The sequence below is a fragment of the Chroicocephalus ridibundus genome, chromosome 6, assembly GCF_963924245.1.
Source record: "Chroicocephalus ridibundus chromosome 6, bChrRid1.1, whole genome shotgun sequence".
NCBI classification, from domain to species: domain Eukaryota; kingdom Metazoa; phylum Chordata; class Aves; order Charadriiformes; family Laridae; genus Chroicocephalus; species Chroicocephalus ridibundus.
In genome coordinates this window covers 16236108-16261204 of record NC_086289.1, presented here as the reverse complement: position 1 = coordinate 16261204, position 25097 = coordinate 16236108, and the positions used below count along the sequence as shown (strand labels likewise).

The window sequence follows — 25097 nt, the reverse complement described above, 5'->3', positions numbered from 1 at the left end:
ACACAGAGGCAGCCGGCTGAACGGCAGCTCTGTTATTCAGACTGTTGTATGATTTAAATACATTACATACATTTCTACAGTGCATTAGAACGATACATTTTGGGTCAGTCAGAGATGCAGCTGGGCCTGGCTGGGGAGCTGGGGTCTCACTGCTGCCCACCCTGTGCTTGTACAGCCAGTGCTGAGCCCCCTCCCCACAGAGACAGGGGAGCTGCTCTCCCCTCCCAGGCTCAAGCAGCAGAGCCCCAACCCACTTTTATTTCCCCCCACCCCACCCCCCAAACATGGGCTAATGGGACAGCGAGACCCAACACCGGCTTCTCCCAGCAGCAGGAGAAGGCGCAGCTCAAGGCAAGCAGATGCAGGCAGCAGCCCCGGTACCGTTTTATACAACACAAGCTCAGCAGCTTCTGGGGAGAGAGGGGCTCACTGCCTCACCCACCCACAGCAGGCCTGTGAGATTGTCAGCACCAGAGCAGCCAGGAGCCCATGCTGGCCCTCCCCGTGCTCCCATCACACCTCCCACCCACACAGCAGAAGAGCCCCTCCGGCCCTTCCCCTGCCCTGTCAGCCCCCTGCCCCTCGAGGGGGCCATAGGCACAGACAAGGCTGGCACTATCCTGGCTGCACAGCAGCCAGGGAGCTTGCTGGGGAGCCGGGGCAAAAGCCAAGCAAGAGCAGCCATGGAGACCTGGGAGGAACGTTGGACTAGGGCAGCAGAGGGGGAGGCCACTTGCACCCGCCCTCAGCCTTCTCCAGCTGGCGGGGGGGGCTCCACTACACTACAGCTCCTCCCAGAACCACCCGCTCTTCACAAGGACAAGCCAGCACCTCTTTCCCCCTAGTGTCTAAATGCACCGCAAGCCAGCCCTGTGAGTTGTCCCTCACCTGTCCCCTCCTCGAGCCCCCAGCCAGAGAACAGCCGTTCATTGCGGTCCCCACTGCACCAGCAGGCAGCAGGAACTCCCCCTGAGGAAAGCAGCGTGCACGGGGTTGGGGCAGAGGAGGGACAGTGGAGGAATACAGCACACCCTCAGGGAAAGGGAGGGGTATAACCCACTACAGGCCTTCCTAGCCCAGCAGCCAGCATGGTGGGGAAGAAAAGGGCCAGTGGCTGGTGTAAAGGGCTGGACGGATCCTGGCCCGGGCAGCCTGCTCATCCCAGCCCCAAGCAGGGGTGCTCAGAACCGCATGCAGGCCAAGAAAAGGAGGCAGGGGCAGGGTCCCAAGCCATGCCACGGCTCCCGTGGATTCCCACACCTCCCCCTGGGCTCTGCCCCAGGCAGGGCACCGAGCTCCGACAGAGCTGGGGAGGGACCGTGCCCAACCTGCCTGGCTCCTGCAGTTCAGCTGCAGGTTCCTCCAGCCACACCTGCTCCCTCTACCCAGAAGGTTGAGTCCCTGCCACAGGAGCCAGCAGCAGCCCGGCTCCTCTCGCAGTGCTAGTCTGAGGCGGCCAAGCCCTGCCCACGGTTCCCACAGCTACCACCATGAGAAGAAAGGCTTCCGGCTCTGGAAGCTCTGCGTGTAGGACTCGCTGGAGGTGCGCTGGTGGGAACGCGCCGTTTCCACAATCACAGGTGGCATCTGAACCAGGTGCAGGGGGCTCTTCCCATCTTTTAGTGCCTGAGTCAGGTTCAAGATCTGTATGGAACAACGGAGAAATGCCTGAGCCACCCCGCCAGAGCGACAGGGAGCATCCACCCCACCACCCCTCCTGCCATACGGACAGGACGAGGCTCCTTGCCTCACCCATCTGCCTTCCCTACACACAGCTTACCTGGCCTCTCATGACAGCAATCTGCTTGTGAAACTGTCCCCTGTCAAAGCCAGGGTCTTTCTGCAAAACAGAGAGTAGAGAACATGGTAGGATCCACCCACTGCCCCACACCGTACAAGAGATGCCTATTCCCCAAGCAAGCCTCTCTCCTCCTGTCCCATGAGTTTCCTTCTTCTCCCCAACACTGAATCTTCAGCTCCTGGCAGAGGGATAACCCTGTATACCTCAGCCCAGAAACACTGTCAGGAGCTTGGTCACCTTTCTGTCCCCTGCAGCCTTGACAAGGGAGGTCCCCAACACCACTCCCGCTTTTCTTTCTCCCAAGCCATCCTCACCCACTCCCTCTCACCTTGAAGAGCTCATACAGATCTTCCTCTAGGTCTTTGACAAAGTTGGGGTCTGAGATCTTGGGAAGAATCAGGTCCTTGATCTCCTGTGAAAAGGGGATTTTGGCCTGGGGCAACCATGCCCAGTAGAACGGATCTGTGTGAGGAAGCAGGAGACATTAGAGCTGGGGAAGACAAAGGATGGTTCCACACGCCCCTGGGTGCCAGATCACCTGTGTCTAGGACGCAGGGTCCAGCACCCACTTCCTACAGCCTCTGCTGAGGCAGAGCTGCCCATGAACCCAGAAGGTCTGCAGAGGAACAGCTGTAGCCCTCTCCTCTCCAGCCCTTGAGTAGGATACCCAAGTGTGGAGTTGCATGGCTCACCAGGGTGCCCTGGCACAGCCTGAGGAACTCACATGCTCTCCAGGAGTCTGGGTGTTTCAAGGGAAAGGCCAAACCGTTGTCTATAGCAGCCAACTTGATGATGGGCTCCTTCACTACCACCCAGTCACTGTCCTGGAAGGAAGCATAGCATGTCACAAGGAGGCCCCTCCAGCAGGAACAGTCCCTCTCCCACCTTCTGCAGCCCCGCTGCCAGGATCTTTGCCCTGGCTACCACAGAGGCACAGCAGCCTCTCACCTGTAGTGTGGCCCCTTGGTGTCTGCTTCATGTGGGAGGAGGACAAAGCTTTCCTCGCCCCCAGGCCTCACCCCAAGGATGCACAGGTCCAGCAACACCAGTTTCCCCCATTAATGCCAGCTGCATCCTCAAAGTCCCACTAGTCCACAAACCAACAATGCAGACAGCAACAGAAGACCCAGGAGACAAGATCAGGCCTCCGCATGCTCAGAAAACCAAGCCAGCTGGGAAATCTCCAGCCTGCCTGGCAGGCGGGCAGCTTGCAGGAACGGAGTCCCCCATGGAGCCCCTGCCAGCGAAGAGCCGCTCACCCGCACACCCGCGCTGTCCAGGGGACAGTCATACTTGATGAGCCAGTTGTCATTGCCCCGATCTGCAGGGAGATAAAAGCAGCTGTGTCAGTGCCAGGGCCTGACTACATCACACTGGGCAGAAGATTACTCCTCCGACCCAGAAGTAAGACAGACCAGTTTTAGGCCCAAACTCTACCCCACAGCCCTCGAGCTTGCTGCAGACCTGGGAAGCTACCATCAACCCCCACGCAGCCAACCCTGGAGTGAAAGGTCAGCCTGCAAGCCCCGGAGTGCTACCCCGAACCCTCCCAGCCTGGCAGGAACTCAGAAGCCCAGCATGAGATGGGATATAGGGGCATGGTCACGTGCTGCATCTCCAGATGTCCCTGGATCCTCGCAGCTGGCAAACTTTTACCCCAGCACCATCGTGAATCCAGATTTCCCAGAACGCAGGCCAGCAACCAGAGCATGGCCATGGTGCTGGGCAGCCACAGCAGTCACACTCTACTCACAGGCAGTTGCCACCTGGCAGCAACCAAGTGGTGCTAAGAGGAGTTTTGGGTGCCGGGAAGAGATGCCAAGCCCTTGCCCCCCTCCCATTTCTCCAGCTGGCAGGACGTGAAGAAGCAGACAGCGTCCCACACCAGGCAGCCAGCCCTACCTGTGTTCCTGATGATGTAGTCCAGCACCACCAGCCGCTCAAACTGCAGCAGCAGCTGCCGGTTGGTGTTCTCCGGGAGCGGCTCAGCTTCAAACCGACGCAGCCAGTAGTCAGCATCTTTGTAGCCTTCCACAAAGAGCTGGAAGGAGCCCACCTGAGGCAAGGAGAGACTGCGTTACAGGGGGCCGTGGAGGACGGAGAAGCAGCAACAGGCAGATGCGGAGGCCGGCAGCCCTACCTTGGGTGGCAGACCAATGCGGTTGAAGCGCTGGCCGACTTTCGGCACCTTCTCCAGGGCCAGCCTTTTTCCTCGGGACTTCACCCTGTCGATGGCACTGTAGTTAAAGGTCTCACTGGCCAGATACACCACCTAGGGGGACAGGAGAGCAGACGTCAGCAGAGGTACGTACCTGGCAATTGTCACAGGACTGGCTGATAAAACTGAGACACAGCATTTCCCACAGCTCTGCCCAGCACGAGGATCCTCACGGCTTGAGCAGCAGCAGTCCTAGTTCAGAGCTCTCAACACAACATCTCGGACATCAGCAATGCCACAAGACAAGGTGCAAGCAGAGCTGTGCAGAAGCACATGAAAGCCTCCCCAGGACGAGATCCCAGCAGCTATTCCCTCACCTTCGTGCGGGGAACAATGTTGAGTTCCAGTTTCTGGTCCACTAGGCTGGCACCCGCCTCCGACAGGTAGCCCTGGTTGAGGACGAGGCAGTCTCTCCCAAAGCAGCACGGGCAGCACAACTTCTGCAGCCACTTGGTCCACTTGGGGTTCAGCTGCCCGTATGGCTCCTCGTTCTTGGGCTTGAAGACGCCAATGATTTTCTGTAAGCCGGAGAGAGGTGGGCTGACACAAGGCAGTTGGCAGAGTTGGGACACTCTCCCCACAAGCCCACATTGGGGACACTCAAGAACAGGCCCAGAACAGCCTCTCACTGGGACAATAACCAACCCCTGGGACCAGGAAGACCATGCAGGCAGGGGCTGGGAGGAACCCTTCTTCCCCAGCCAGTGTTCCATCCCACAAGAGCAGGGTGCTGCCCAAAGACATTCATACCCAAGCTCATGCACCTCAAAATGACCCTCTTTGTCCCAAAAGACACCAGTGATAATGCTGTCCCCTGGTAAACATTCTAGTCCCATCCCAGCGACCTTTGGATGGCTGGGGAGAGCTACTGGTCACTGCCACTCATTACGTCCACACAGGAGAGGGAGGAGGATAGCAATCCCTGCCCTGGTTCCAAAATCCGTTGAATGGAGCTGATCCCAAGCTGACTAGAGGAAATGGGGCCAGGACAGCGGAGCAGCTGGAGGACCCCCGAGGAGCCCATGGCTTTGTGCTGGGAGTCACAGCTAGGGATGGCAGAGGGTCTGGCTCTCTGGGTGGCTACCAGCTGGTACCAGCAGCACAACCCAACAGTGAGGACAGCAACACAGGTACCCCACTGTTGCAGAGGGCACAGAAGCCTTGCATTAGATGCTGCACTGCCACCAAGCCAGCGTTGCCAAGCCACGCAGCTGAGACAAAGGCTGGGGCAAGCAGCAAGGCCACCTACCCCCGCAGGCCAGGCATCCCTGAGGGGGCTGAGCAGCAGCTCTGGGCTGGCAGCCCCTGCTCTGGGGTGACTCAGCAGCACATGCTGGGGCACCAGCTCCAGTCTGAGTGGGTGGCACTTCCCCAAGCCTAGCTAATGCCACAATGTGGAAATCGGACATGCATCCCAGCACCTCAGTGGGAAACCCCAGTGCAATCCCAGTCTGCCAGGGGCCAGGAGCCAACCCAGGGCAGGCGGGATGGATTTGTCCATCAGGAAGAGGATAGGTTTGAGGGAACAGGAGCAGTTCAGCCATTCCCAGATAACACAGAGGAGCCACTTCTGCTGAGTGGGCAGGAAGGCAATGCCCTCATCAGCCCCACGACTGCCAACATGTCCTTGGATTTGAGCCTGCAAGAGGCTTGTCGGGAGCTCTGGCAGCATGGAGCCAATCCAGCAGAGCAAGGCCCAGCCAGGCAGGGACAGTGCAGAAGTGGAGGCCAGAGGCCTGGCAGCACAGCATCATCCCCTTCCAGACAGACTCGTGTTGGGAGCAGCACTGGCAAGGAAAACAGGTCTGCCTGGCACCAGAAGCAGGGCAGAGGGAGCCGGGTCAGTCCGGAGGCGCCGCCACCACTTGGGGTAACCGCACTGCCAGGGCAGCACATCCCGGCTGGGACAGCCCAGGCCCTGGCAGTCCAGAGGGAAGCAGACACAAGAAAGAAGTTTTTCCCCTGATGAGCTCACCTCCTGCCCACAACAACAATGCACTGTGCTCACTCCTGTGCCAGCAATGAGGAGATTTTGGTGACCCTGGGCAGCAAGCCACAGAAAGTAGACATACACTATATTTGCTGACGGCAGGGCAGGCCAAGGGAACCTGCCAGGTGACATGGCCAGGAGTACACAGACTTTGGCTCCTCGCACATATCCTCCACCAGCCCTCGCCGAGTTTGGGTCTCCTACAGCCAGGCAGCCTCTGCCCTGCCACCCCGCAAAGGCAGCTCATCCAGCCGCCCACCGCAGTGACACCACATCGCATATTGGGCAACAGGAGAGAGCACAAGAGCAGCAGAAGGAAGTGTGTATTGCCCCACAGTCGACCATCTCATCTGGGATCTCTGCCTTCCGCAACTCCCAGGAGCCATGCTCCACCTGGGGCAGGAAAAGTAGGGCACACCAGAAACCAGTGAGCCCATTCCTGCTTCACAGGACGCATCCCAGCACACACGCAGTACGGAAGTCACGGGAAGCAGCAACAGCTCAAGTAATTGCTCTGGGCGCTACAGGTCACAAGACGAGCCGCCCTGTGCTGCACACTCACCCAGTCAGTGGCATGGAGATGGCTGCCACACAGCTGACCAGATCTATAGGGGACCAGCTACATGTTGAGGAGTTTTCCTCGATTATATCAACCATACAGCCACAGAGCAGATGTTTAACTCCAGTCTCACAGGCTGAAAATCAGCTCAGCTCTCAGAGTCGCAGCCCTAGGTCTGGAGTCACCACGGTCAGGAGATGCTGATGCACAGAGACCTGGGGGAGATGATGACCCTTCCCCTCCGGGCAGCAGAGAGCCACAGAATAGGCTGAAACAGCACTTGGACACAGCTGCCCCCTGCTCTCGCTGCTGGTCCCACTGCGCCTCTCCCCCGGGGAGCCCAGGGCGGCTCCTACCAGTCCCCCAGGGTCGGTCACCCCCTAGGGCTAGCATCCCCCAGTTTCCCCGGGACGGACACGCTGGGCCGGCTCACCCCCTGCGGGTCCTTGACGAAGTAGCTGCCGCTGGAGCCCTGCGAGATGCGCTCGGGGAAGATGCCGCGCTCGCTGGCCAGCTCGGCCCGCCGCACCACCTCGGCGAACTCGGGGTCCTCGGGGAAGTCGTTACGCTCCCGCTGCGCCGCCGCCGCCGCCTGGGCCTGGGCCTGCGCCGCCGCCTGGGCCTGCGCCTGGGCCTGCGCCGCCGCCGCCGCCGGGCCCCGCGCCCCGCGCTCCAGCAGCGGCTGCCGCTCGCGGTCGCGGCCGCCGGGGGAAGCGGGAGGGGACGGTGGTGGCGGAGGGGGTGCGGCGGGCGGGAGGGTGCGCACGGCGCCGCCCGGCAGCCCGTAGTCGGGGGCCTGCGCCCGCTCCGGCGACACCAGCGGGCTCGTCTCGTCCATCGCGCCCGCCCGGCCCCGCCGCGCCGCGCCGCCCGCGCACGCCGCTTCCGCTCGCGTCACCGCGCCGCCACGCCCCATTGGCTGCTCCGCCCACGCCACGCCGCGCTCGGGCGTTGCAATGGGAACCGCGTCCGCCGGGTGAGGTGGGCCTGGAGGCCCCCCCCCCCCTCCACGCCTCGCACCGCCGGCCTGTGGGGGGCTGCGGGGTGAAATCCGCCGGCCCCACGCCCCCGCCGTGTGCCCCACACAAAGATGGCCGCTCGGGAGCGGCGGCGGGCCCCGCTGCCCTTCGCAAAGATGGCGGCAGGGCGGGGGCCCTGCCCCGCTGCCGGCACGCCCGGGGAGGAGACCGTCTTGCCCCACACAAAGATGGCGGCTGGAGAGGGCGTGTCACACAGCTGGCCAATGAGCGACCGCCTTGCTTGAGGTTGCTGTGGAGACAGCCAACGGCGGGCGGGGATGGACGCTGGTGGCGTGGCACCGCCCGGCGGGGCGGGGGACTGGCAGGGGAGGTGGCCGTGCCACCGCCCCTCGGCGGGACCCCCCTGGGGAGCGGTGCGGGCGGCCAGCGCCGAGCCAGGTGAGCGGGGGCCGCGGGTCCCGGCACCGCCCGCACCGCCCCTGGGCAGGCACCAGGCCTGCGGGCACCGCCACGGGTGCCCCGGTGAGGGGGCGTGCGTCCACCGCCCGTGGGTGCATGGACACGGCGGAGCGTGCACGCATCAGCCATGGGTGCATGGACACGGCAGGGTGTGTGTGCATCAGCCGTGGGTGCGTGGACCTGGCGGGGTGTGAATGCATCAGCCGTGGGTGCATGGACCTGGCGGGGTGTGAATGCATCAGCCGTGGGTGCATGGACATGGTGGGGCCTGCCTGGATCAGCCAGGGGTGCATGGGCACGCCAGGGTGTGCATGTATCAGCCATGGGTGCGTGGACCTGGTGGGGTTTGCATGCATCAGCTGTGGGTGCACGGACACAGCTGGGCGTGCCTGCATCAGCCATGGGTGCGTGGACACAGTGGGATGTGAGTGCATCAGCCATGGGTGCGTGGACACAGTGGGCTGTGCCAGCATCAGCCGTGGGTGCGATCACCACCTCCAGGCACACTACCCAGGCGGGGTGTGCATGTGTCCCCCGTGGGTGCGGGGCATGGGCAGGGTGTGCCTGCATTGCCCAGGGGTGCGTGGCCCTGCTAGGTCATGTACCCCTCACCCCCATGTGTGGCTCCAGCCCGTGGGTGTGTGACCCGGGCAGGTCGTGAGCTCAGAGTCGAGGTGTGGGCATCACCCCTGCTTGCTGTGGGTGTTGTGCGTGCAGGGCTCCGGTGCGTTGGGGGAATATCCAGCTGCTGGGCAGGCTGCATTGCTCACAGGGCAAATGCCGCCTGTCCCCCGGATGAAGTCACAGGTCCAGGCACAGGCCGTGCTGGTGGTGGGAGCCCTCCCCTGCAGTCCTACAGCAGCACCCTCTCCTCCTGGCACTGCCAGAGGTGTCCCCAGAGGCACTGGGCAGCCGGCAGGCTGGGGAGCTGGTGCTGAGCTCCTGGTCTCTGCTATCAGCAGAGAGCACTGTTCAGTCACTGATCAGCTTGGCTGGGGGCCATTTCTCCTCCGGACACAAAGACTTTGCAAGTTCCCTGCAGCGCTCCCAGGTGCCACATCTGCCCGGTTAGTGTGGCTCAGCACCCATCTCTCCAGGGGTGTGCAGCCCGGTGTGAGCAGGGATAACCCCTTTGGAAAAGGGGAGCCCCTTCCCATCACAGGCACCGCCTGAGCCTCCAGAGAGGCAGCGCCCAGCCTGCCTGCAGGGGCAGCTCCATACCAGTGCCTTCCCCTGGTGCTGGGGAGAGCTGTGCTCTGCAGCAGCGGCTCTGGGGGTGTGCAAGGCTCTGGGGGCTGCTTGCCGTCGGCAGGCAGGTTTGCAAACCCTCAGCAGCTGAGCAAGGCCCTAGAGCCCCAGGGTCCTCTCTCTGCTCCCCCTCTTAAGAGGAGTGGTCGCTCCATCCTTGGGGGGTGAGCTGGGTCTGCTCGTCCTCCCTGCTGCAACTCGAAACCCCCCAAGCTCTCTGCTGCCTCCCCTGAAGAGCTGGCACTGAGCACAACTCAGCAAGTGTCTCCTGTCCAAATACCTGTTTCTTCCCAGGGCTGCCTCAGCACAGCCAGGTTGGCCCCTGGCCTGAGCCTGCTGTGGTGCAGGACCCCCTTGGGTCCTGCTGGGAAGCCATGCTGGAGGCAGCCAGGTCCAGCTGGGCTCCTCTTTCTGCCGCTCGCTCACATTTCATGGGGCTGTGACCCCGTGGGCTCACGTCACCCCAAGCCCTGCAGTGGGGCAGGCAGCAACCTGAACCTGGTGGCTGGAGTTTCAGAGGCAGGGCAGGGCAGCTGGGGGTCAGCTCCTCATCAGCTGTCTGCCCCAGCAGAGCCATCCCCTAGGCAGACACGTGTCTCCCCACGAGCCGAGGGGATGCAGGGCCTCTGGGTGAGCCAGGCTCTTACACCCACCCAGCAGCCGCCCTCTGCGCCTCTCCCTGCCAGCTCTTGTCCTGCGTTGCCAGAGGCTGTCGCCATGACCCTCACCAAAGGCTCCTTCACCTACTCCAACGGGGAGGAGTACCGCGGCGAGTGGAAGGAAGGTGAGACGGGGCAGGAGGGGATGGTGCAACCTCTGCCAGGGTCTGAGCAGCTCCCATGTCCCTGCCCAGCATCACACCAGGGCAGTCCCTGTCTCCGTCCATCCAGCACTGCCCGTTTTCTGTCCTCTCTTAGGTCGCAGGCATGGCATCGGGCAGCTGACATTTGCCGACGGCACCGCTTACGTGGGACACTTCGAGAACGGTCTCTTTCACGGCTGTGGTGTGCTCACCTTCTCCGATGGCTCCAGGTGAGCTTGGCACCCCAGTGTACACCCCCCTGGGCATCCCCGCTTGCCGCAGGGAGCTGCTGCCTCAGGAGCTGCTCCCTGGCAGGTACGAGGGGGAGTTTGTGCAGGGCAAGTTCAACGGCGTCGGCGTCTTCACCCGCTGTGACAACATGACCTTTGAGGGCGAGTTCAAAGGCGGGCGCGTGTATGGTTTTGGTGAGTGCCTGGCAGAACGGTCTGGCAGCCGCAGCCCTGCGCGGTCCCAGCTCAGCATGGCCCTATCCAGCGTCTCCTGCTCCATCCCTCCAGCCCCGGTGGGTGCTGCTCCTTGTCCCACCACTCCCGACCCTTCCCTCCCCAGGTCTCCTGACCTTCCCGGACGGCTCCCACGGGGTGCCCCGCAACGAGGGCTTCTTCGAGAACAACAAACTGCTGCGGCGGGAGAAGTGCCCGGCCATCATCCAGAGGGCCCAGGGCGCCTCCAAGTCTGCCCACAACCTGATGGCGTGACGGTGCCCCGCATCCCCCTCCTGCTGCGGTGGGGACCCCCACACCAGGCACTGGCTGGCCCCGCTTCCCCGGAGCAGGGATGTGGCACTGCTGTGTGGCCCCCCTGCCCTCTGCCTGCTGGCCACCCAGCCTTGGCGGGGCCGGGGGTCCGCAGCAAGCCCCCTTGCTGAACCCCTGCCAGTGCGGGGGGATGGGGCCCCCCTCTCTCCACCTAAGTGCCCCAGGGTGGCTGTGGTGCCTTCTCTCTCTGGCTGTAGCCCTAGCACCCGCTGGAGCAGCCGGGACCCAGCCCCTCTCCCCTCTCAGGAAGGCTGCGGATCACCGGGGCTGCCAGCTGGCCGCAGGGGACAGAGTGGGGGTGTAGGGGCTGGGGCTGGCCCCGTATCCCACTGCCAGGGTGCCTTGGTCATGGGCTGTTGGCTGGACCACGCACCCACAGAGGGGCAGCTCCTGGCCCGCTTTGCTACCCTGGTCCTGAGGCAGGGTGGGCACCCCGTGGCCTGTGCCCTCAGCTCTGGGTGACCGACCATCCCCCAGCGTGCCCTGGGCAGGGTGACATGGTGCCCCCAAAGGACCCAGCTTGCTCTCAGGGCCAGTTGAGGGTCTGTATCCCCCTCATCCCTGTGCCAATTCTGCCCACCCATTGCCTTGGGGACATGTGCAGCAGCATCCCCACCAAGGGGGACAGGGGGACGCCCTGCCTGGCCCGTGTCTGCTGCACACTGCGGGTGGGCAGGAGCGATGACGAGCAAGGAGCAGGGTCAGCCAGAGCCCAGGATGAGGGGCATGAGCAGGGCTGCATGGGGTGCAGGGGGCCTGGGGAGGGCAGGCGGGGATAGGGGCATGGCGAGGCGGCAGGGGGCACACAGCTCCCAGTCTTGTCCCCCGCACGCATCCTTCATCTCCCTGCTTTGTGCTCACCCCCCGGTGCGGCCTGGCTGGCCACGGCGCGGGGGTCCCGGCAGCCCTCGCAGCCCGGTGGTGGGCTGGAGGGGCCGTGCCCTCCCTGCCGGTCTCTGCCCGCACCGGTCCTGTGCCTTGCCGTGACCCTGCCTTGTGCTGCCGCCTGCACGGGCCTCAGCTGAGTAAACCACGTTGCCAAACTCCCAGGGCCGTGTCCTTTTTGCCAGGAGCAGGGACCGGGCGAGGGGCTGCTTGCGCGGGCAGGACTGCAGACACACAGGGGATGCAGCAGGTTTATTCTCAGCTCATGGAGCAAGGATCCATTCCTTCACATCGGGGCTGGCAGGATCCCAAGGGCTGGCGGGGATGCAAGGGTGGCCAGGGCGTGCTGGGTGTCCCCCCTGCCCGCTCTGCGCAGGGCAGCCCTGTCCAGCAGGAAGGAGTGAGATGGGTGGCTTTCTCCTGGCCACATCCCAGTGTCCCCACCATGTCCCCAGCTCCCTGTGCCTTCCCAGTGCGGATGCCTCACAACCAGCCATTGGCGCTGAAGGTGCCCCTCAGCTCCTCAACCTGGGGGGGGCTCAGCGGGGCCAGGGGTGCGCGGCAGGGACCCCCGTAGTAGCCGAACCACTCCATGGCCTTCTTCAGCCCCGGGATCCCAAACCGGCGGGTGACCTGCGAGAAGGAGGGCATGGGGGGGCTTGCTGGCTCCCGTGGGACGGGGTGGCATGCTCCGTGGGCTCCTGCATTGGCCCCATGTGGGGCTGCAGGGCTGGGCAGGGTGCGGGGTGGCTGCAGACCCCCGTGAAGAGCCCACCATGGGGTGAGGGCATAGAGCATGGCCATGGGCTCTTTGTGGCAGGGATGTGCCACCCTGCAGTGCAGTGGGTGCCCTGGGGAGGAGCAGCTCTTCCCCACATCACTGCCTATAAATAGCTGGGGGTCAGGCAGGTGCTTGCTGCCAGTGGACACACTGTTCCTGGCACGGCAAAGCTGGCATTTCCCACCCCACTGCCTCCAGCCTGGCTCGGCTCGCCAGCCGGGCGCTGTGCCGTTCTGTCCCCCCTGGACCACTGCTCCACCCCCCGCAGCCCCAGGGACCTCCATCCTTTGCTGCGCCCCCCCCCAAGCTCTGCCATGGCCCAGCACCCCAACCCCTCAGCATCCCTCTCACCGCCACGTTGGGCTCGATGAGCCGGTGCTGCAGGTCACGGGCCTCCTGCCAGTGGCCCCCACGGCACAGGCGGTCCAGCTGGCACAGCGGGGCCCCCAGGACGTTGGCGAGGGCGCAGACACCCCCAGAGGCACCTGGAGACAGCGGGGCACGTTGGCAGCCAGCTCGGCACGCTGTGTCCAGCCAGCACCTCCCAGACATCACTGCCTCTCATCTGCCCCCCTGCCCGGCTGCCAGTGTCCCCCAGCGCAGCACTGGGCCACACAGGGACTGCAACACCTACCCAGGGCGTAGCTTGCCAGCAAGAAGCCGGCCGATCCCGCCAGCACCTGGAAATCCTCCTGCCGTGTCTTGTGGACCATCAGCCCCATGCGGGTGACCTGGGGAGAGAGATGCTGTGCCCCAGGGTGGGCATCACCCCGTCCCCGCCATGGGTCTCATGCGGCATCCCTGGGGCCCGGGGAAGGGCTGCAGGTGCCAGCTCCTCTGTTCCCAGCTTGGGGCCAGGTTTGGTGGCAGCCAGCCCCAGGAAAGCCTTGCCCAACTCACATCCCCACCGCTGTCCTTGATCCCAATGATGTTGGGGTGCTGAGCCAGGGTGAGGACAGCCTCCAGGGGCAGGTCCAGGCCGGTGTTGGCAGGGACACTGTAGAGCACCACAGGGATGGGGGATGCGTCGGCGACCTGTGTGACACCGGTCAGAGCTCAGCAGCTGGGGTGGGTTGGAGATGTGTGAGATGTGCTCCCCATCCCGCTGCCGCAGCCAGGGCTGCCGGTGGGCACCAGGCACGGCTCACCTGTGTGTAGTGCTGGACCAGGGCAGCGCTGGTCATGGCCCCCCGGTAGTAGCAGGGTGTCACGACCAGCGCCACGTCAGCCCCCGCCTCTGCCATGCTGACCGTCAGCTCGATGGTGGCCTGGGTGGCTGGGGAGGAGGCAGAAGCATGAGGGAAGCCCCAGGTGGGACACGTGCCCCCCATGCTGCCCGCGCAGGCACTCACATTCACAGCCCGAGCCGGCCAGCAGCAGGCGGTCCCTGGGCAGAGACCGGCGCACGCAGTTCACCACCTCCAGCCGCTCGCGGGGTGCCAGGTAGGGGTACTCCCCGTTGGAGCCCAGCACCACCATCCCTGAAACACAAGCGTGGGGTGGGCAGTGCCTGGGCACAGGAGCAGTGTGCCCATGGGGTGGCCGTCCCTGCCCTCTCTGCACCCCACTTTTGAGTGGGCACCAAGCACTCAGAGCAGGCTAATGCCCATGTCCAGTAGCCCCCTTGGGCCAGGAGGCTCCCACAGGTGCCCTGCAAATCCCTGGGCACCCTGACAAAGGGTACATGTTGGTATGTGTCCCCCAGATCGCAGCGCCCACCCTCACTGCCCTGAGCACCAGCGGTGCCATCCCAGACCCAGGCACCCTCTTGCGTGCCATGCATGCCCCCCGTGGGCTGAGCACACCGCCTGTGCACCTCCATCCCCAGAAACCGCACCCCACAGCACTGCCAGCGAGGGATTTAATGGTGCCCGCAGCCAGGCTGCGCCACCCTGTCCCTGTTTGGGACACACAGACCCCTTCCTTGGGACCCTGCCAGCGCCAGGGGCACAGATGGGCCAGCTCCAGCCCAGTGCTGCCGGGCTCTGCTGTGGCATCCAGGGCTCCAGGGTGCCAGGAGTGTTGGGTGTCCCCATCATCCTCCCTCCCTTCCTTGCCCCTGGGAACCCAGACAGGGCTCTGCAGGCTACAGTGTGCCCTCTCCTGTCCCTGTCCCTGCAGCCAGGCAAGCACACCTATGGGGCAGAGAGTATGTTCAAGCCTGTAGCTATGTGTGGAGGATATTTGCAAGGGAGTGTGCGTGCAAGCACACACTGGAGTGTGGTGGGGGTGTGCAAGGACACACGCGTGTGCCTGGGCATTTGCCCTGTGAAGAGCCCCAGGTGTGGCACCAGAGAGGCTGAGCACCCTTGGGAAGCCAGCAGGCTGCCTGCCCGCTGCCACACAGCCCCAGTGGTGGGCAGGGGTCTGGCAGGAGCCCGCATAGAGAGGGGCAGCAGGCAGCACTTACCTCGGAAGGGGATGCTGGCGTAGCGGCGCAGGTTCCCCTCCAGCTGGGCATAGTCCACCTCTTGCGTGGGTGAGAAGGGGGTGGCGAGGGGTGGGAAGATGCCCCCGAGGTTGAGCGAGTGCCCTGGTCCCGAGGGGGTGCTGAGCCCCCGGTGCTGCCGGGGGGCCGCCCGGCACAGAGCCGCCAGGGTGAGCCGGAGGGGTGAGGCGAGGAGGGTGCTGAGCACCACCATGGTGGCCGGGTGCTGCTGCCGAGGGGCTGTTAATGTTTGATGAGGCACGTGAGGGACTGCGACCCGGCTGGGCGGACGATGTGGGGGGTGGTACTGGATGAGCTTGGGGTGCTCTCTCCCCTCCAGGAACTGGCCACAGGGGCTCAGCACTCCTCTGGGTGAGCCCTGGCCGCCCCAGCTGTGCTTTCCCTTCTGCTTGCCAGCCCTGGCAGACGTCCCTCTGCCACTCACAAGGCCGGGCTGCAGGGCGAGGGAGGGACCAGGAGTCCCAGGGCTATGGGCAGGGTTCACCTGCTCTGGGTGTTGGTGTAGGGTCTCCTGTAAACGGGCGAGCGGGAGCATTTCTGAGGAGGGAGCAATGAGCGCTGCGCTCAGCAGAAGGGGCCGCCGTGTCCCCCCAGGGATGGCTCCAGCAGGAAAGGCAGGAGAACAAGCAGCCATCCAGGCCCGCAGAGTGGCTGCCCAACAGGGGTACGACTGCTGCTCTCCGGTGCAACCCCAGCCTCCAGCACAGCATGGACCTGGGCTGAGCTGCCCTAGGTGTAGTTTTCCTCCCTGAGCTTGCACAGGTGGGACTTTGAAGCACTGCGAGCAACCAGGGCACCCCTCAGTGAGGAGTCTCGCCCTTCAACCACTCGTGTCCCGGACCCATGGTGTCACTGACACTCGCATCCCTGTGCTAGGAGGCAGGGAATGTCTGTGCTGCTGGCTAACTCATCTCCCCCAGCACCATCGCAGGCTACCCAGCCCTGCAGCCCCCTGGAGCCAAACACTGCTCTTTGATAGCTTTTATTGACATGGAAAAGTCTCGGCTGGATCCCACTCCTTGGAGCCGAGTCCAGTCCCTGGTCCCCACCTGGCACCATCATGCAGGGACCTCCATCTCCCTCTGCGGCTGCTCCTTGGTCTCCAGTGCCTGGCGCGTGTCCACCTGCCACTGCTGCACCAGGTCCGTCGGGGTCTTGCCAGCCTGCAAGAGCAGGCAGAGAGGGGCTGGGACCGGGGTGGTGTGACATGATGGGGCAGCAAATGGCCCCTGTGCTGGCCCCGCCATTCACCTGGTTCTTGGCCATCATGTCGGCCCCATGCAGGATCAACATTTTGATGATCTTATAGCGGCTGAGCCGTGTGGCGTCATGCAGCGCCGTGTCGCCTTCCTGCGAGAGACACAGCCTGGCTGGGAACAGGGAACCCCTACCTGTCCCCAGCACCACTCCCCAGCTGGGAAGCCCACCTTCCCATGGGGACAAGAGGGACAGTGCCCACCCCAGCCCTGGCTGCAACTGCTGGCACCCCAGGGCAGGGACGTGACCCGCTGCGGGTGCTGGAAGCCCCCAGAGGAGTCAGCCAGGGGAGGGGCGATCGGTGTTGCCCTCCCAGTGCTGTCTGCGTGGCCGTGGCACTCACCCTGTCTGGGGAGTTGATGTCCACCCCACAGTGGATGAGGTGCTCCACGATGTCAGGGTGCCCGGTCCGGGTTGCCACATGGAGGGGGGTGCTGAGCAGCTTTGAGGGAGAGGAGATGGACACCAGAGGGAATCAGCACTCACCCCTGCTAACCCAACGCAGGGCCAGCCCTGGCTCCCCAGGGCATTCCTGTGCCCCTGGCACAGCCCTGTGTCCCTAGGCTCTGCCCTGCACACCTTGTCCTTCAGGTTGAGGTCTGCTCCACGGTCCTGCAGCAGCTTGACAGCATCCAGGTGCCCTCCCCGGCAGGCCCAGTGCACGGCGGTGCAGTCCAGCTGTGTGCACAAAGCCGCGTCACTGCAGGGGACACCCCCACCCCACGTCCATTCCCCATCCCAACTGGTGCCTGTGCCCAGTCTGAGCCGGCAAAGCCCTGCCGGCGGCCACCTCAGCAGTGGGGACAGCACTGCTTCGCTGCAGGAACCCCAACACTGCTGTTGCTCCAGCTGTGCCATGCCCAGAGGCTCGGGCTGGCATGGAGCCGGGGGCAGGATCTGGCCTCACCCGGTCCCTGAAGTCGACGGTGGCCCCACTGTCCAGCAGCTTCTGCAGGATGTCCACGTGTCCCTCCAGCGAGGAGCGGTGCAGGGCCGTGCGGTGGAACTGGGGGATGAGGCGCCTTGTTGGTGGCCGGATCCATTCCCCCTTCCCAGCCTGGCTGTATCCTGTCCCGCGAGGGCCATCCAACACCAGCGGGCAGAGGCAGGTGGGGGACAGCACGCAGCCGTGGGGGACTCTACCTCATCACATGTGTCGGGGGGGCCACCATCTGCCAGAAACTTCTCGATGATGTGCATCTTGCCCTGGACGGCGGCTCGCAGGAAAGTCTCTGGCTCCACAGGACCCTCCTGGTGGTGGGACAAGCTCAGGGCTGGGGCATCGCAGGGGTGCAGGAGAGGGGACGACACAGGGGTCCCCTGCCCTGCTTCTCCAGGGAGCTCCCCAGCTGGTAGGGTGACCCAGGGGCTGGCCCGTGGGGGCTCCAGCCTCTGTCCCAGCAGCCCCCCTCCTGCACCCCAGGACCCCCTGACATACAATCTCCAGAGGCTCAGGTGGTGCGGGGGGCTCGGGGGTGGCCGCCCGTTCCTCCCGGCGCTGCCGGCGCTGCTTGCGGAGCTCAATTAGGCGCTGGATGCTCCCCACATCAATGATCTCCCGCCGCAGGTCCACCGAGCTCTTCCGCACCCGCTCCTGGCCCTGCGGGGGACATGCAGCACTCCATTTGCCTTCTCTGTGCCCAGCCAACCCCCCCGGCCCCCCTGCACCCCGACCCCCCCTCACCTTGACAGCCTCAAGACCCCGATTCCTGGGACCACGGTGTTTCTCCTCCTCCAGCTCAGGCGTGCTCATCCGCTCCACGGCCAGCGGCTCCCGTGCGCCATCCCCTTTCAGTCGCTGCATGGGCACGGCGGGGCTGCATCATCCCAGCTGGGCACAGAGCAGCCCCACCATCTCTGTCCCCAGCCCACTGGTAGAGGTGGCTCTGGGGACAGCTCACAGCTCACTGCTGAGGTCTGCGAGATGCCCAACAGCCCTTGGGCTTGCACTTGCCCACCTGCCCTATTTGGCAAGCTGGGCACCTGCCTGCTGCTCAGCTCTGCTTCGGGCAAGAGCTCATGGGTTGGGAACCTGATGCCCCTGAGAGCCCTTGGCCACTTAGCTGCATCCCCCAGGATAGCAGGGTTGGTGCCAGCATCCTCACATCTGAGTCCCTAAGGATGGACACAGCGCCAGGGAGGTCCCCGCTGCAGCCCGGGCAGGTTGCCCTGCTCTACAGACCCACCTTCTCCTCTTCCTCCTCCTCTGCCAGCTTCTGCTCGATGAGCTCCTTGGCCCGTTGTACATCCAGCTCCATGTCTGCCCCGCGGTGCACAGCCCCGTGCAGGATGCAGCCTCTCCTCCCCACCACCACTGTCAGGGAGCACCCAGCCCTGGCTCCCGGCGCTGCCGACGGCTCCGCTGGCCGTGGGGCTTTATGCTGCCGGCCCCTCTGTCCGGCAGCCCAAGGGCACCAACAGCTGTGGCTGCTCCACATGACTGGGGCAGCTTTGCCATGAGCTCACCCTCCTGCTTTCTGGTGGCCCTGGCTCATCTCCACGGCCCTGCACCCTCTTAAAGAGACCCATGGCTCCCCCCCAGGCTTGCCCAGTACCCCTGTGTTCGGCACGGGGAGCTGGAATGCCCACAGCAGCCAGTCCAGAGAGGCCTGATGGAGTGGGGACGCAGTATGGGGTCAGCCCATGGGTCCTGTGCCATGCACCCTGGGTGGCCGGGATGCTCTCCACAGCTCCCATCACCCCATCCCCGTGCGATCAGATGCTGCAACACCCGCTAGCATCACCCGTGGCTCCCTGACACCTGGGTGGTGGGGGGGGTTGTGTTGCTGCCCACCACGAAGGGAGGCGATGGGGCCCCCCAAACCTCTCAGCCAGCGGCAGATAGCACGTGATGCCAGGAGCCGTGGCCCCTCCACGCCACTTTGGAGGATGACCTCAGGTGCGGAGCATCCCCAGCAGCCCTGCCAGGGTTCCAGTGGCTGCCTGGCCTCCCCCGCCGCACACAGGCAGCCTGCCTGGCCTCACGAGGGGCCGGAGGGCAGAGACAGCAGCTATTCCCGGCAGCAGGACATCGTTCAGCCCCCCTGGGCTTTGCTCTCCCCCTTTGTAAGATGAGGCCGGTACTTCCCTGTGCCGGGACAGTTAATGCGCTGGGCACCGGCTGCCGGCACAGGGCCTGGGGGGAGGACAGATGGTGACACGTCACTGTCACCCTCCCGGACAGTTCCCAACAAACACCCTTGGGTGCCCTGTCCCACTGGTGCCACAGCCTCCATCTGTGGAAAGGCGCTGTTTTCACCCAGACAGGCAATGGCAGCTGCAAAGGTGGTCTTGGGACCATCCCTCTACGTAGACTGTCCCGTCTGGCCCCAGGTCAGGCACAGGCTGAAACCTCCAGAGGGGAGCACTGGGAAAGGCAGGCGGTGGCCCCACGCCAGCGAGCAGGCAGGATTGCAATGGGATGACGCCAGCAGCGCTGGGGAAGGGTCCAGGCAGGGGAAAGAGCCGGGGATGGGGGGGTAGGGTCAGGGTGACACCAGACACTCCCCGGCCACCCTGTGCCCATCCTGACATGGGAGCAGATGTAGGACAGGCACAGGGACCTCCCGTGGCTGCGGGTGACAGCCCCCCCAGCCTGCCTCAGGGACAGAGGAAGGATGAAAAGGCTTTATTGATAAATACAGACTATGTACAGAGGGGAGACATCTCCACCCAGCCCAGCACCCCAGGGCCTCCTGGCCAGGGGGAGCCGGAGCCCAGCGGGTCATGGCCTCTCCCCGCAGGCACAGCCTGGCAGCGGGGCCCCAGCTGTGCCGACCCCCCCCAGGGACATTTGGTCTCAAACCTCCTGCAGCAAACACAGCGCCTGCCTGTGCCCCCAGCCGAGAAGGGCCACCGCACCAGCACAGCCTCACAAAGCCCTTTCTGCGGGGTCACCCAGGTGGGGGGCAGCCTGGGGGGGAGCAGGGGCTGCCCCTACTCTGGCAGAGCTGGGACACAGCTTGGTGCATCCCCAGAGGTGCCACTGCCCCCAGCCCCCTGCCCTCTCCCCGCAACCAGTGTGGGGGGGCTCAGTTCCTTGGTGGCAGGGGCTGGTTGACGATCACTTGCACGACAAAATCCTTCTGGATCTTGGTCTCCTGCAGCCGCGTGCGGTCAGTGAGCAGCTTGCCTGAGAAGAACCAGCGCTGCCAGGCCAGGTCGATGCCCTCCTGTGCCTGCAGCTGCTTCTTCAGCTGCCCGATGGTGTCGCCCATGCTGGCGCTGAGCCGCAGGTCCTTGCCGGTGGAGAGCCGCACCTTGAGGGCGAACTCCCGCCGGGCGTTGGGCAGGGGCTCGGCCGGCTCCGCTGCCTCCTCCTCGCTCCGCTCCAGGATCAGGTTGACGGGAGGTGCCAGGCAGTAGACGGGCAGCTGGTACCGGTTGCCCAGCTCATCGTAGCACTCCGTCAGGGACCCTGGGGATGGCAGGGTGAGATGCTGTGGGTGGGCATCCCCATGGACCGCCCAAATGGGGACAGGGACACCCGCAGGCAGTGAGGCAGTGCCTGCCTTGCCGTCCTTGGCTGGGCTGAGCTGTGTGGATGGCAGCTGGGAACCCCTCTCCCCTCCAACCTAGGGCCCCCATGTGCCCAGATATGGGGCACTCAGCACCCACCCCACCTGCACCCCCAGTGCCGTCCCTCACCGTGGGGCAGGGTGATGCTGGCTCCATCAAGGATGGCCTGGGCCAGGCTGTGGTCGTTGGCCTCCACGGCATAGGCAGCTGCCTTTAGGGCATCCCAGATCTCCTTGCGGCCCTCAAAGGCAGGCGCCGTGTCCCAAAACTCATCCCGCTTGCTGCGTAGCTGCCCGTCCGTCATGGGGTAGTCGCTCTTCCACTTGGGACGCTCCTTCTTCAGGGGCTCATTGCGGCCTGGAGAGGGGGAAGATGCTCAGCCAAGGGATGGGGCTCCCCCTTGTGCCCCAAGCCCCCCATCTCCCCATCCCCATGGGCTCCTGGGGACCCCTCGCACCATGCGCAGCAGTGTCCGAGGGACCACCCTGCCCAGCACAGGACAGTCCCCAACACAGCCGGGGGGGGACTCAGCTAAAGCTAGCCCTGCCCAAGGTCCTACTGGCCCCATAGCAGCTGCCCTCCCAAGTGGCATCCCTTGCCTCCAGGAGGGACACAGGCTCTTGCCCCCATGGTAAGGGGACCAGCCCCTGCCCCATGGGGTGGCCGCAGGGCCTCGGGGCCCTTTGAGGCAGAGCAGTATTTATAGCTTGGGGAATTAGCCAGGAAATAAGCTGGTGAGTCGGAGTGGGAAGGGGATTACAGGAGCTGAGCCACAGCCTTGGCAGGGCAGGGAGCAGGACTTCTCCATCCTCTCTGCCCACCCCAACGTGGCAGGGACCAGCTGCGGACAAGATGGCAGGCACACAGCATCCATGGCATCAGGGGGGCAGAGGGCAGCACCAGGGTGGGGGGCCGAACTGAGCAGGCTCTCCATGAAACAGCTCCCAGCTGCGTCCCCACGTCCCCCCAGCAGCCAGCACTGCCCAGAGCACAGCGGCAGGGGTCTTGGCCACACCCCACACCAGCCCCGTGTCACCCTGCCCTCCCCACACCAGGCTGCAGCCCCGTGGGAACAGCCCCATCCTGTCAGCCCCACGGCTGGGCAGGAAGCGTGGGGCAGGAAGGAGCTGTTGTCACTCCCAGCTGAGCAGGGGACAATGAGCGACAACAGCTCCTTCCTGCCACCCCTCTCCTGGGGGCAGCCGGCCGGCACCCTTCCTGCAGGGACGGGACATGGGGGATGCGGAGCCCCAGCCGGGCAGGAAGGATGCCTATGCCCGCACAGGGACCTGCCAGGCAAGGCGATGCCACACACCCCAGCCGCTGGGGACAGCCACCACCGCCAGCTACGGGCTGAGCCACGTTCCCCAGGCAGCTTTTCCTGGGCAAGTGTGTGGTGACATGAGGCACTACATAACCTTTATTTTGTACCAGCCCTGTCCCAAACCACTGGAGCCAGCACAGCACCTGCTTTCCCAGCAAGCACCCATCCCAGAGCTGGATACAACACATGGCACCCACCCCAGGGGTCCCCGTGGGGCACAAGAGCTCAGCATCAGCTGGATGCTGAGCGTCCCTGATGGGCAGCATCCTGCCCGCATCCCCGGAGGAGCGAGGGCAGCCGGTCGCGGCCAGCACTGCCGATTCAGCAGTCACGGTGCCGGGCAGGAGGGATTTGCAGCACCGCAGGACAGAGCAAGGTCGGAGGCGGCACCTGCCCCAGGAGGGCGGCAGAGCAGTGGTCACAGCCAGCCTGAAGGACACAGCTGGGACCACATCTTCACACTGCTGTGGCCACCAGGCCGGGGCATGCATCCTAGCAGTCGAGACAGTCATACACGGCGGGACTGCCAGCTTCGCTGGCGGCAAAGGGAAGAGGCCGACCCAGGGGAGGCAGCAGGATCAGAGCCGCAGGGCTCGGCCGCAGCAGGGAGCGGGGACAGGCTGCGGCTGCCCGTGCAGGCAGGCGTGCCCAGCAGCCTTGCCCAGGTAGGCAGGAACTTAAGCCTCGTCTATTTATTGCTGCCGCCCAGCCAGGCCCTGCAGCCTCTAATCACCTCCTGCCGCTCTCTATTCCTGGCCCCTTGTGCAACTCTCCACAGCAGCATCACCGGACAGGTCCGGCCACTCACTGCACCCAGACTCGAGCCAACAGGATCTGCTGGCAGCCTGCCTGCCTCCTGCCCTGTGCCTGCAGCACCCTGCCTGCGGCTCAGACCCCCCTCCGCGGTGCCCCAGAGCGGGGACCCCCAGGCAGGAGGCTGTGCCCCAGGGGATATTCTGCCCCGGCCAGAGCCTCGGGCAGCCCCAGCCGGCAGGTCCTGGAGGTCAGCTTGGACCCAGAGGAGATGCCAGCCAGATGGCACATGGCACTGCTTCCAGTGGTGCCAGCTGGTCCCCTCCTGGCCCAGGCAGGGCTGGGATGCTGCGTGCCACCAGCATCCCCTGCTCCTCCTGCTGCTGCAGGTTGGCCACCCCAGGGAAAATGCTGCAGGGAGCCCTGGCAGGACCCCTCTGGAGCAAGCCCCAGCCAGGGCAGGAGGGCTCCTTGGCAGGGCCCTGCAGCAGCCGAGGTGAGCAGTCAGAGCACCCTCCCCACCGACGGCAGGTCCTCGCGTGCTGGGACCTGCCGGCCCGGGGCTGTGTCCCCGCGCTGCGAGCGAGGGCAGCTGCAGCCTTGCTTCATCCTCCACCACCGGCCGAGCAGCTCCCGTGGGCTGGTGGCACCACACAAGCGAGGACAGGAGCCAGTCTGAGCACCCCGGCACTGGGGACAGCATTGCTCCCCCAGGAAGGGATATGCTGCAAGAAAGCTGCAGCTGCTGCAGACACAGGGGCACCAAGAAGGGACCATGGCCCATCCCAGGAGAGCCCGGCAGGGAGCGAGTAGCAGCAATGGAGACGCAGGCTCTGTGGACAGCTGTTGCCTGGCACAGGAGAGGAGCACACGGATCCAGATCTTGGGATCTGACCCCCGCAGCCACAGCAGCCCTGAGGTACAAAGCAACGGCTGGAGACCCCAGGATGTGGTGGCATCTGCACCCCTGGGTGCCAAACCATGCTGGGACAGGGGACTGGGGGGCTGCCGGCTCCACGGGGGGGGCCATCACCCCAATCTGAGCCAGCAGCCATGGCACCCCACACATATTGCCAGAGCAGTGGGCACCATCTCACGGGAAAATCTTCCTCCCTCCCTCCCGCATGTCAGCTGCGGGCGAGGGCCGGGGCGCCCCGTTCCCGGGCACATGCTTCCTGCTCCTCCTCTCCTGCCGCCTACCACCGTTTTGCCATAAACACGGTAATTACCGGCTGCGATTGCACCGGCCGGGGAGGCGGGCAAGAGGAAGGCAGGCGTGATTCACCCCGCCGGCCCACGTCCCCTCCGCCGGCAGGTAGCCGTGCCCATCCCCGTGGCCTCCGGGACCCTCCGGGGCAGCATCCCGGGGAGGCGCTTCACGGCACCCGGATATTCGGCTCCAGGTAACCCCGGGGAGCAGCGGGGCTGCTCCAGCCGCCCCCTCCAGACCGGTGTAGTCCCTCCTGCCCGGTCCCCGGCACCTCTCGAAGCCCCAGGGAAGCGGGGCCGGGGTTGTGCCCGTCGGCAGCGCCCCGGTGTACGGGGCAGGCAGGGGGACACCAAGCACAAACCGGGGCCACCCCCCACCCTGCAGCCCCCCCCATCCCCGGGAGAAGCCGGGGACCGGCGGGACCGGGCAGGACGCTCCGTGCCCCCCGGCCCTGACCCTGCAAACCCCCCGGGGCGCCGCGGTGCCTGCCCGCTGCCGGACCGAAACCCCCGGTGCCCGGGGAACCCCACGGGCACAGAACGGCTACCGGGGGTGTGTACGGGACAGACCCCACCCCCGCGCCCACGGAGAGTGCCCCTCCGGTGCCCACGTTTGCCCCCCGTCCGCCATCCCCATGGGGGCACGGAACTTCCCCCCTGCCCCGGTGCCAGCGATCCCGGGGGCGCCCAGGCAGGACGGCCCCGGCCCCGCTCACCTGCTCGTTTGCGGGTGTTCCCGGCGGCGGGCCGTTCCCGGCGCTGCCGCCCCACGCAGCCGCCCATGGCGGGGCTTAACGGCAGCGACGGCGCTCGGCATGGGGCCGGGCCGGCTCCGCGCTGCGCCCGACCGCGGGGGCCCGGCGCCGTGCAGCCGCCCCGCCCGGCACTGAGCGCCGGGGCCGCCCCGCCGCCGGGAGACACCCCGCGTCGCCACAGACCCCGCCCCCCCAGGTGCGCATGTGACCGCCCGTACCGGCACCGCCACCGGCGGCGCCGCCCACGTGCCTGCGCGCCCGCCTGCCCCGCCGTTTTTGTCCCCTCCGCCCCGCCGTACCGCGCCGGCCACGCCCCCTGGCGGCCCCCTC

At 65.3% G+C, this 25097-nt stretch overlaps 5 protein-coding genes across 6 annotated transcripts; 1 reads left to right on the top strand and 4 right to left on the bottom strand.

The window, feature by feature from the left end:
• Positions 1-17: 17 nt before the first annotated feature.
• On the bottom strand, positions 18-7645 carry PI4K2A (phosphatidylinositol 4-kinase type 2 alpha). The gene is made up of 9 exons (XM_063337740.1): positions 7002-7645; positions 4337-4537; positions 3942-4073; positions 3704-3857; positions 3061-3122; positions 2526-2625; positions 2130-2263; positions 1781-1840; positions 18-1644 (listed from the first exon to the last, which is right to left on the bottom strand). The coding sequence occupies exons 1-9, from the start codon at positions 7482-7484 to the stop codon at positions 1483-1485; spliced, it is 1488 nt and encodes a 495-aa protein (XP_063193810.1). The 5' UTR covers positions 7485-7645; the 3' UTR covers positions 18-1482.
• Positions 7646-7873: 228 nt separating this feature from the next.
• Positions 7874-11874, top strand: MORN4 (MORN repeat containing 4). 2 transcript variants are annotated; one of them, XM_063338463.1, is made up of 5 exons: positions 7874-7986; positions 9942-10039; positions 10173-10287; positions 10373-10482; positions 10628-11874. In XM_063338463.1, the coding sequence occupies exons 2-5, from the start codon at positions 9973-9975 to the stop codon at positions 10774-10776; spliced, it is 441 nt and encodes a 146-aa protein (XP_063194533.1). In that variant the 5' UTR covers positions 7874-7986; positions 9942-9972; the 3' UTR covers positions 10777-11874. The 2 variants fall into 2 exon arrangements, with proteins under 2 accessions (XP_063194533.1, XP_063194534.1); XM_063338464.1 differs by having other exon boundaries at positions 7902-7986; positions 9916-10039.
• An 84-nt stretch (positions 11875-11958) lies between these two features.
• Positions 11959-15188, bottom strand: HOGA1 (4-hydroxy-2-oxoglutarate aldolase 1). Its single transcript, XM_063338809.1, has 7 exons — positions 14913-15188; positions 13855-13983; positions 13651-13778; positions 13403-13537; positions 13137-13233; positions 12854-12987; positions 11959-12354 (listed from the first exon to the last, which is right to left on the bottom strand). Exons 1-7 carry the CDS (start codon positions 15142-15144, stop codon positions 12205-12207), a joined length of 1005 nt encoding a protein of 334 aa, XP_063194879.1. The 5' UTR covers positions 15145-15188; the 3' UTR covers positions 11959-12204.
• A 748-nt stretch (positions 15189-15936) lies between these two features.
• ANKRD2 (ankyrin repeat domain 2) lies at positions 15937-19679 on the bottom strand. The gene is made up of 9 exons (XM_063337548.1): positions 18395-19679; positions 17893-18006; positions 17647-17808; positions 17352-17459; positions 17116-17214; positions 16788-16886; positions 16552-16650; positions 16203-16301; positions 15937-16114 (listed from the first exon to the last, which is right to left on the bottom strand). Exons 1-9 carry the CDS (start codon positions 18644-18646, stop codon positions 16010-16012), a joined length of 1137 nt encoding a protein of 378 aa, XP_063193618.1. The 5' UTR covers positions 18647-19679; the 3' UTR covers positions 15937-16009.
• A 141-nt stretch (positions 19680-19820) lies between these two features.
• Positions 19821-24996, bottom strand: UBTD1 (ubiquitin domain containing 1). Its single transcript, XM_063337549.1, has 3 exons — positions 24729-24996; positions 20856-21083; positions 19821-20625 (listed from the first exon to the last, which is right to left on the bottom strand). Exons 1-3 carry the CDS (start codon positions 24793-24795, stop codon positions 20240-20242), a joined length of 681 nt encoding a protein of 226 aa, XP_063193619.1. The 5' UTR covers positions 24796-24996; the 3' UTR covers positions 19821-20239.
• Positions 24997-25097: the final 101 nt, after the last annotated feature.

Excerpts from the sequence above, each read along its gene's own strand:
- PI4K2A (XM_063337740.1), bottom strand. The coding sequence starts at position 7,484 with ATGGGGCGTGGCGGCGCGGTGACGCGAGCGGAAGCGGCGTGCGCGGGC. Across the intron at positions 3,123-3,703 it reads CTACATCATCAGGAACACAG|ATCGGGGCAATGACAACTGG; the intron begins GTAGGGCTGGCT and ends ATCTCCCTGCAG. Across the intron at positions 2,264-2,525 it reads CCCAGACTCCTGGAGAGCAT|ATCCGTTCTACTGGGCATGG; the intron begins GTGAGTTCCTCA and ends TTCCTCACACAG.
- ANKRD2 (XM_063337548.1), bottom strand. The coding sequence starts at position 18,646 with ATGTGGAGCAGCCACAGCTGTTGGTGCCCTTGGGCTGCCGGACAGAGG. Across the intron at positions 17,809-17,892 it reads GGGGTCTTGAGGCTGTCAAG|GGCCAGGAGCGGGTGCGGAA; the intron begins GTGAGGGGGGGT and ends TGTCCCCCGCAG. Across the intron at positions 17,460-17,646 it reads CACCTGAGCCTCTGGAGATT|GAGGGTCCTGTGGAGCCAGA; the intron begins GTATGTCAGGGG and ends TCCCACCACCAG.
- HOGA1 (XM_063338809.1), bottom strand. The coding sequence starts at position 15,144 with ATGGTGGTGCTCAGCACCCTCCTCGCCTCACCCCTCCGGCTCACCCTG. Across the intron at positions 13,538-13,650 it reads TGGTCCAGCACTACACACAG|GTCGCCGACGCATCCCCCAT; the intron begins GTGAGCCGTGCC and ends GGTGTCACACAG. Across the intron at positions 12,355-12,853 it reads TCATCGAGCCCAACGTGGCG|GTCACCCGCCGGTTTGGGAT; the intron begins GTGAGAGGGATG and ends TCCTTCTCGCAG.
- MORN4 (XM_063338463.1), top strand. The coding sequence starts at position 9,973 with ATGACCCTCACCAAAGGCTCCTTCACCTACTCCAACGGGGAGGAGTAC. Across the intron at positions 10,288-10,372 it reads ACCTTCTCCGATGGCTCCAG|GTACGAGGGGGAGTTTGTGC; the intron begins GTGAGCTTGGCA and ends GCTCCCTGGCAG. Across the intron at positions 10,483-10,627 it reads CGGGCGCGTGTATGGTTTTG|GTCTCCTGACCTTCCCGGAC; the intron begins GTGAGTGCCTGG and ends TTCCCTCCCCAG.
- UBTD1 (XM_063337549.1), bottom strand. The coding sequence starts at position 24,795 with ATGGGCGGCTGCGTGGGGCGGCAGCGCCGGGAACGGCCCGCCGCCGGG. Across the intron at positions 21,084-24,728 it reads GAACACCCGCAAACGAGCAG|GCCGCAATGAGCCCCTGAAG; the intron begins GTGAGCGGGGCC and ends CCCCCTCTCCAG. Across the intron at positions 20,626-20,855 it reads CAGCATCACCCTGCCCCACG|GGTCCCTGACGGAGTGCTAC; the intron begins GTGAGGGACGGC and ends TGCCATCCCCAG.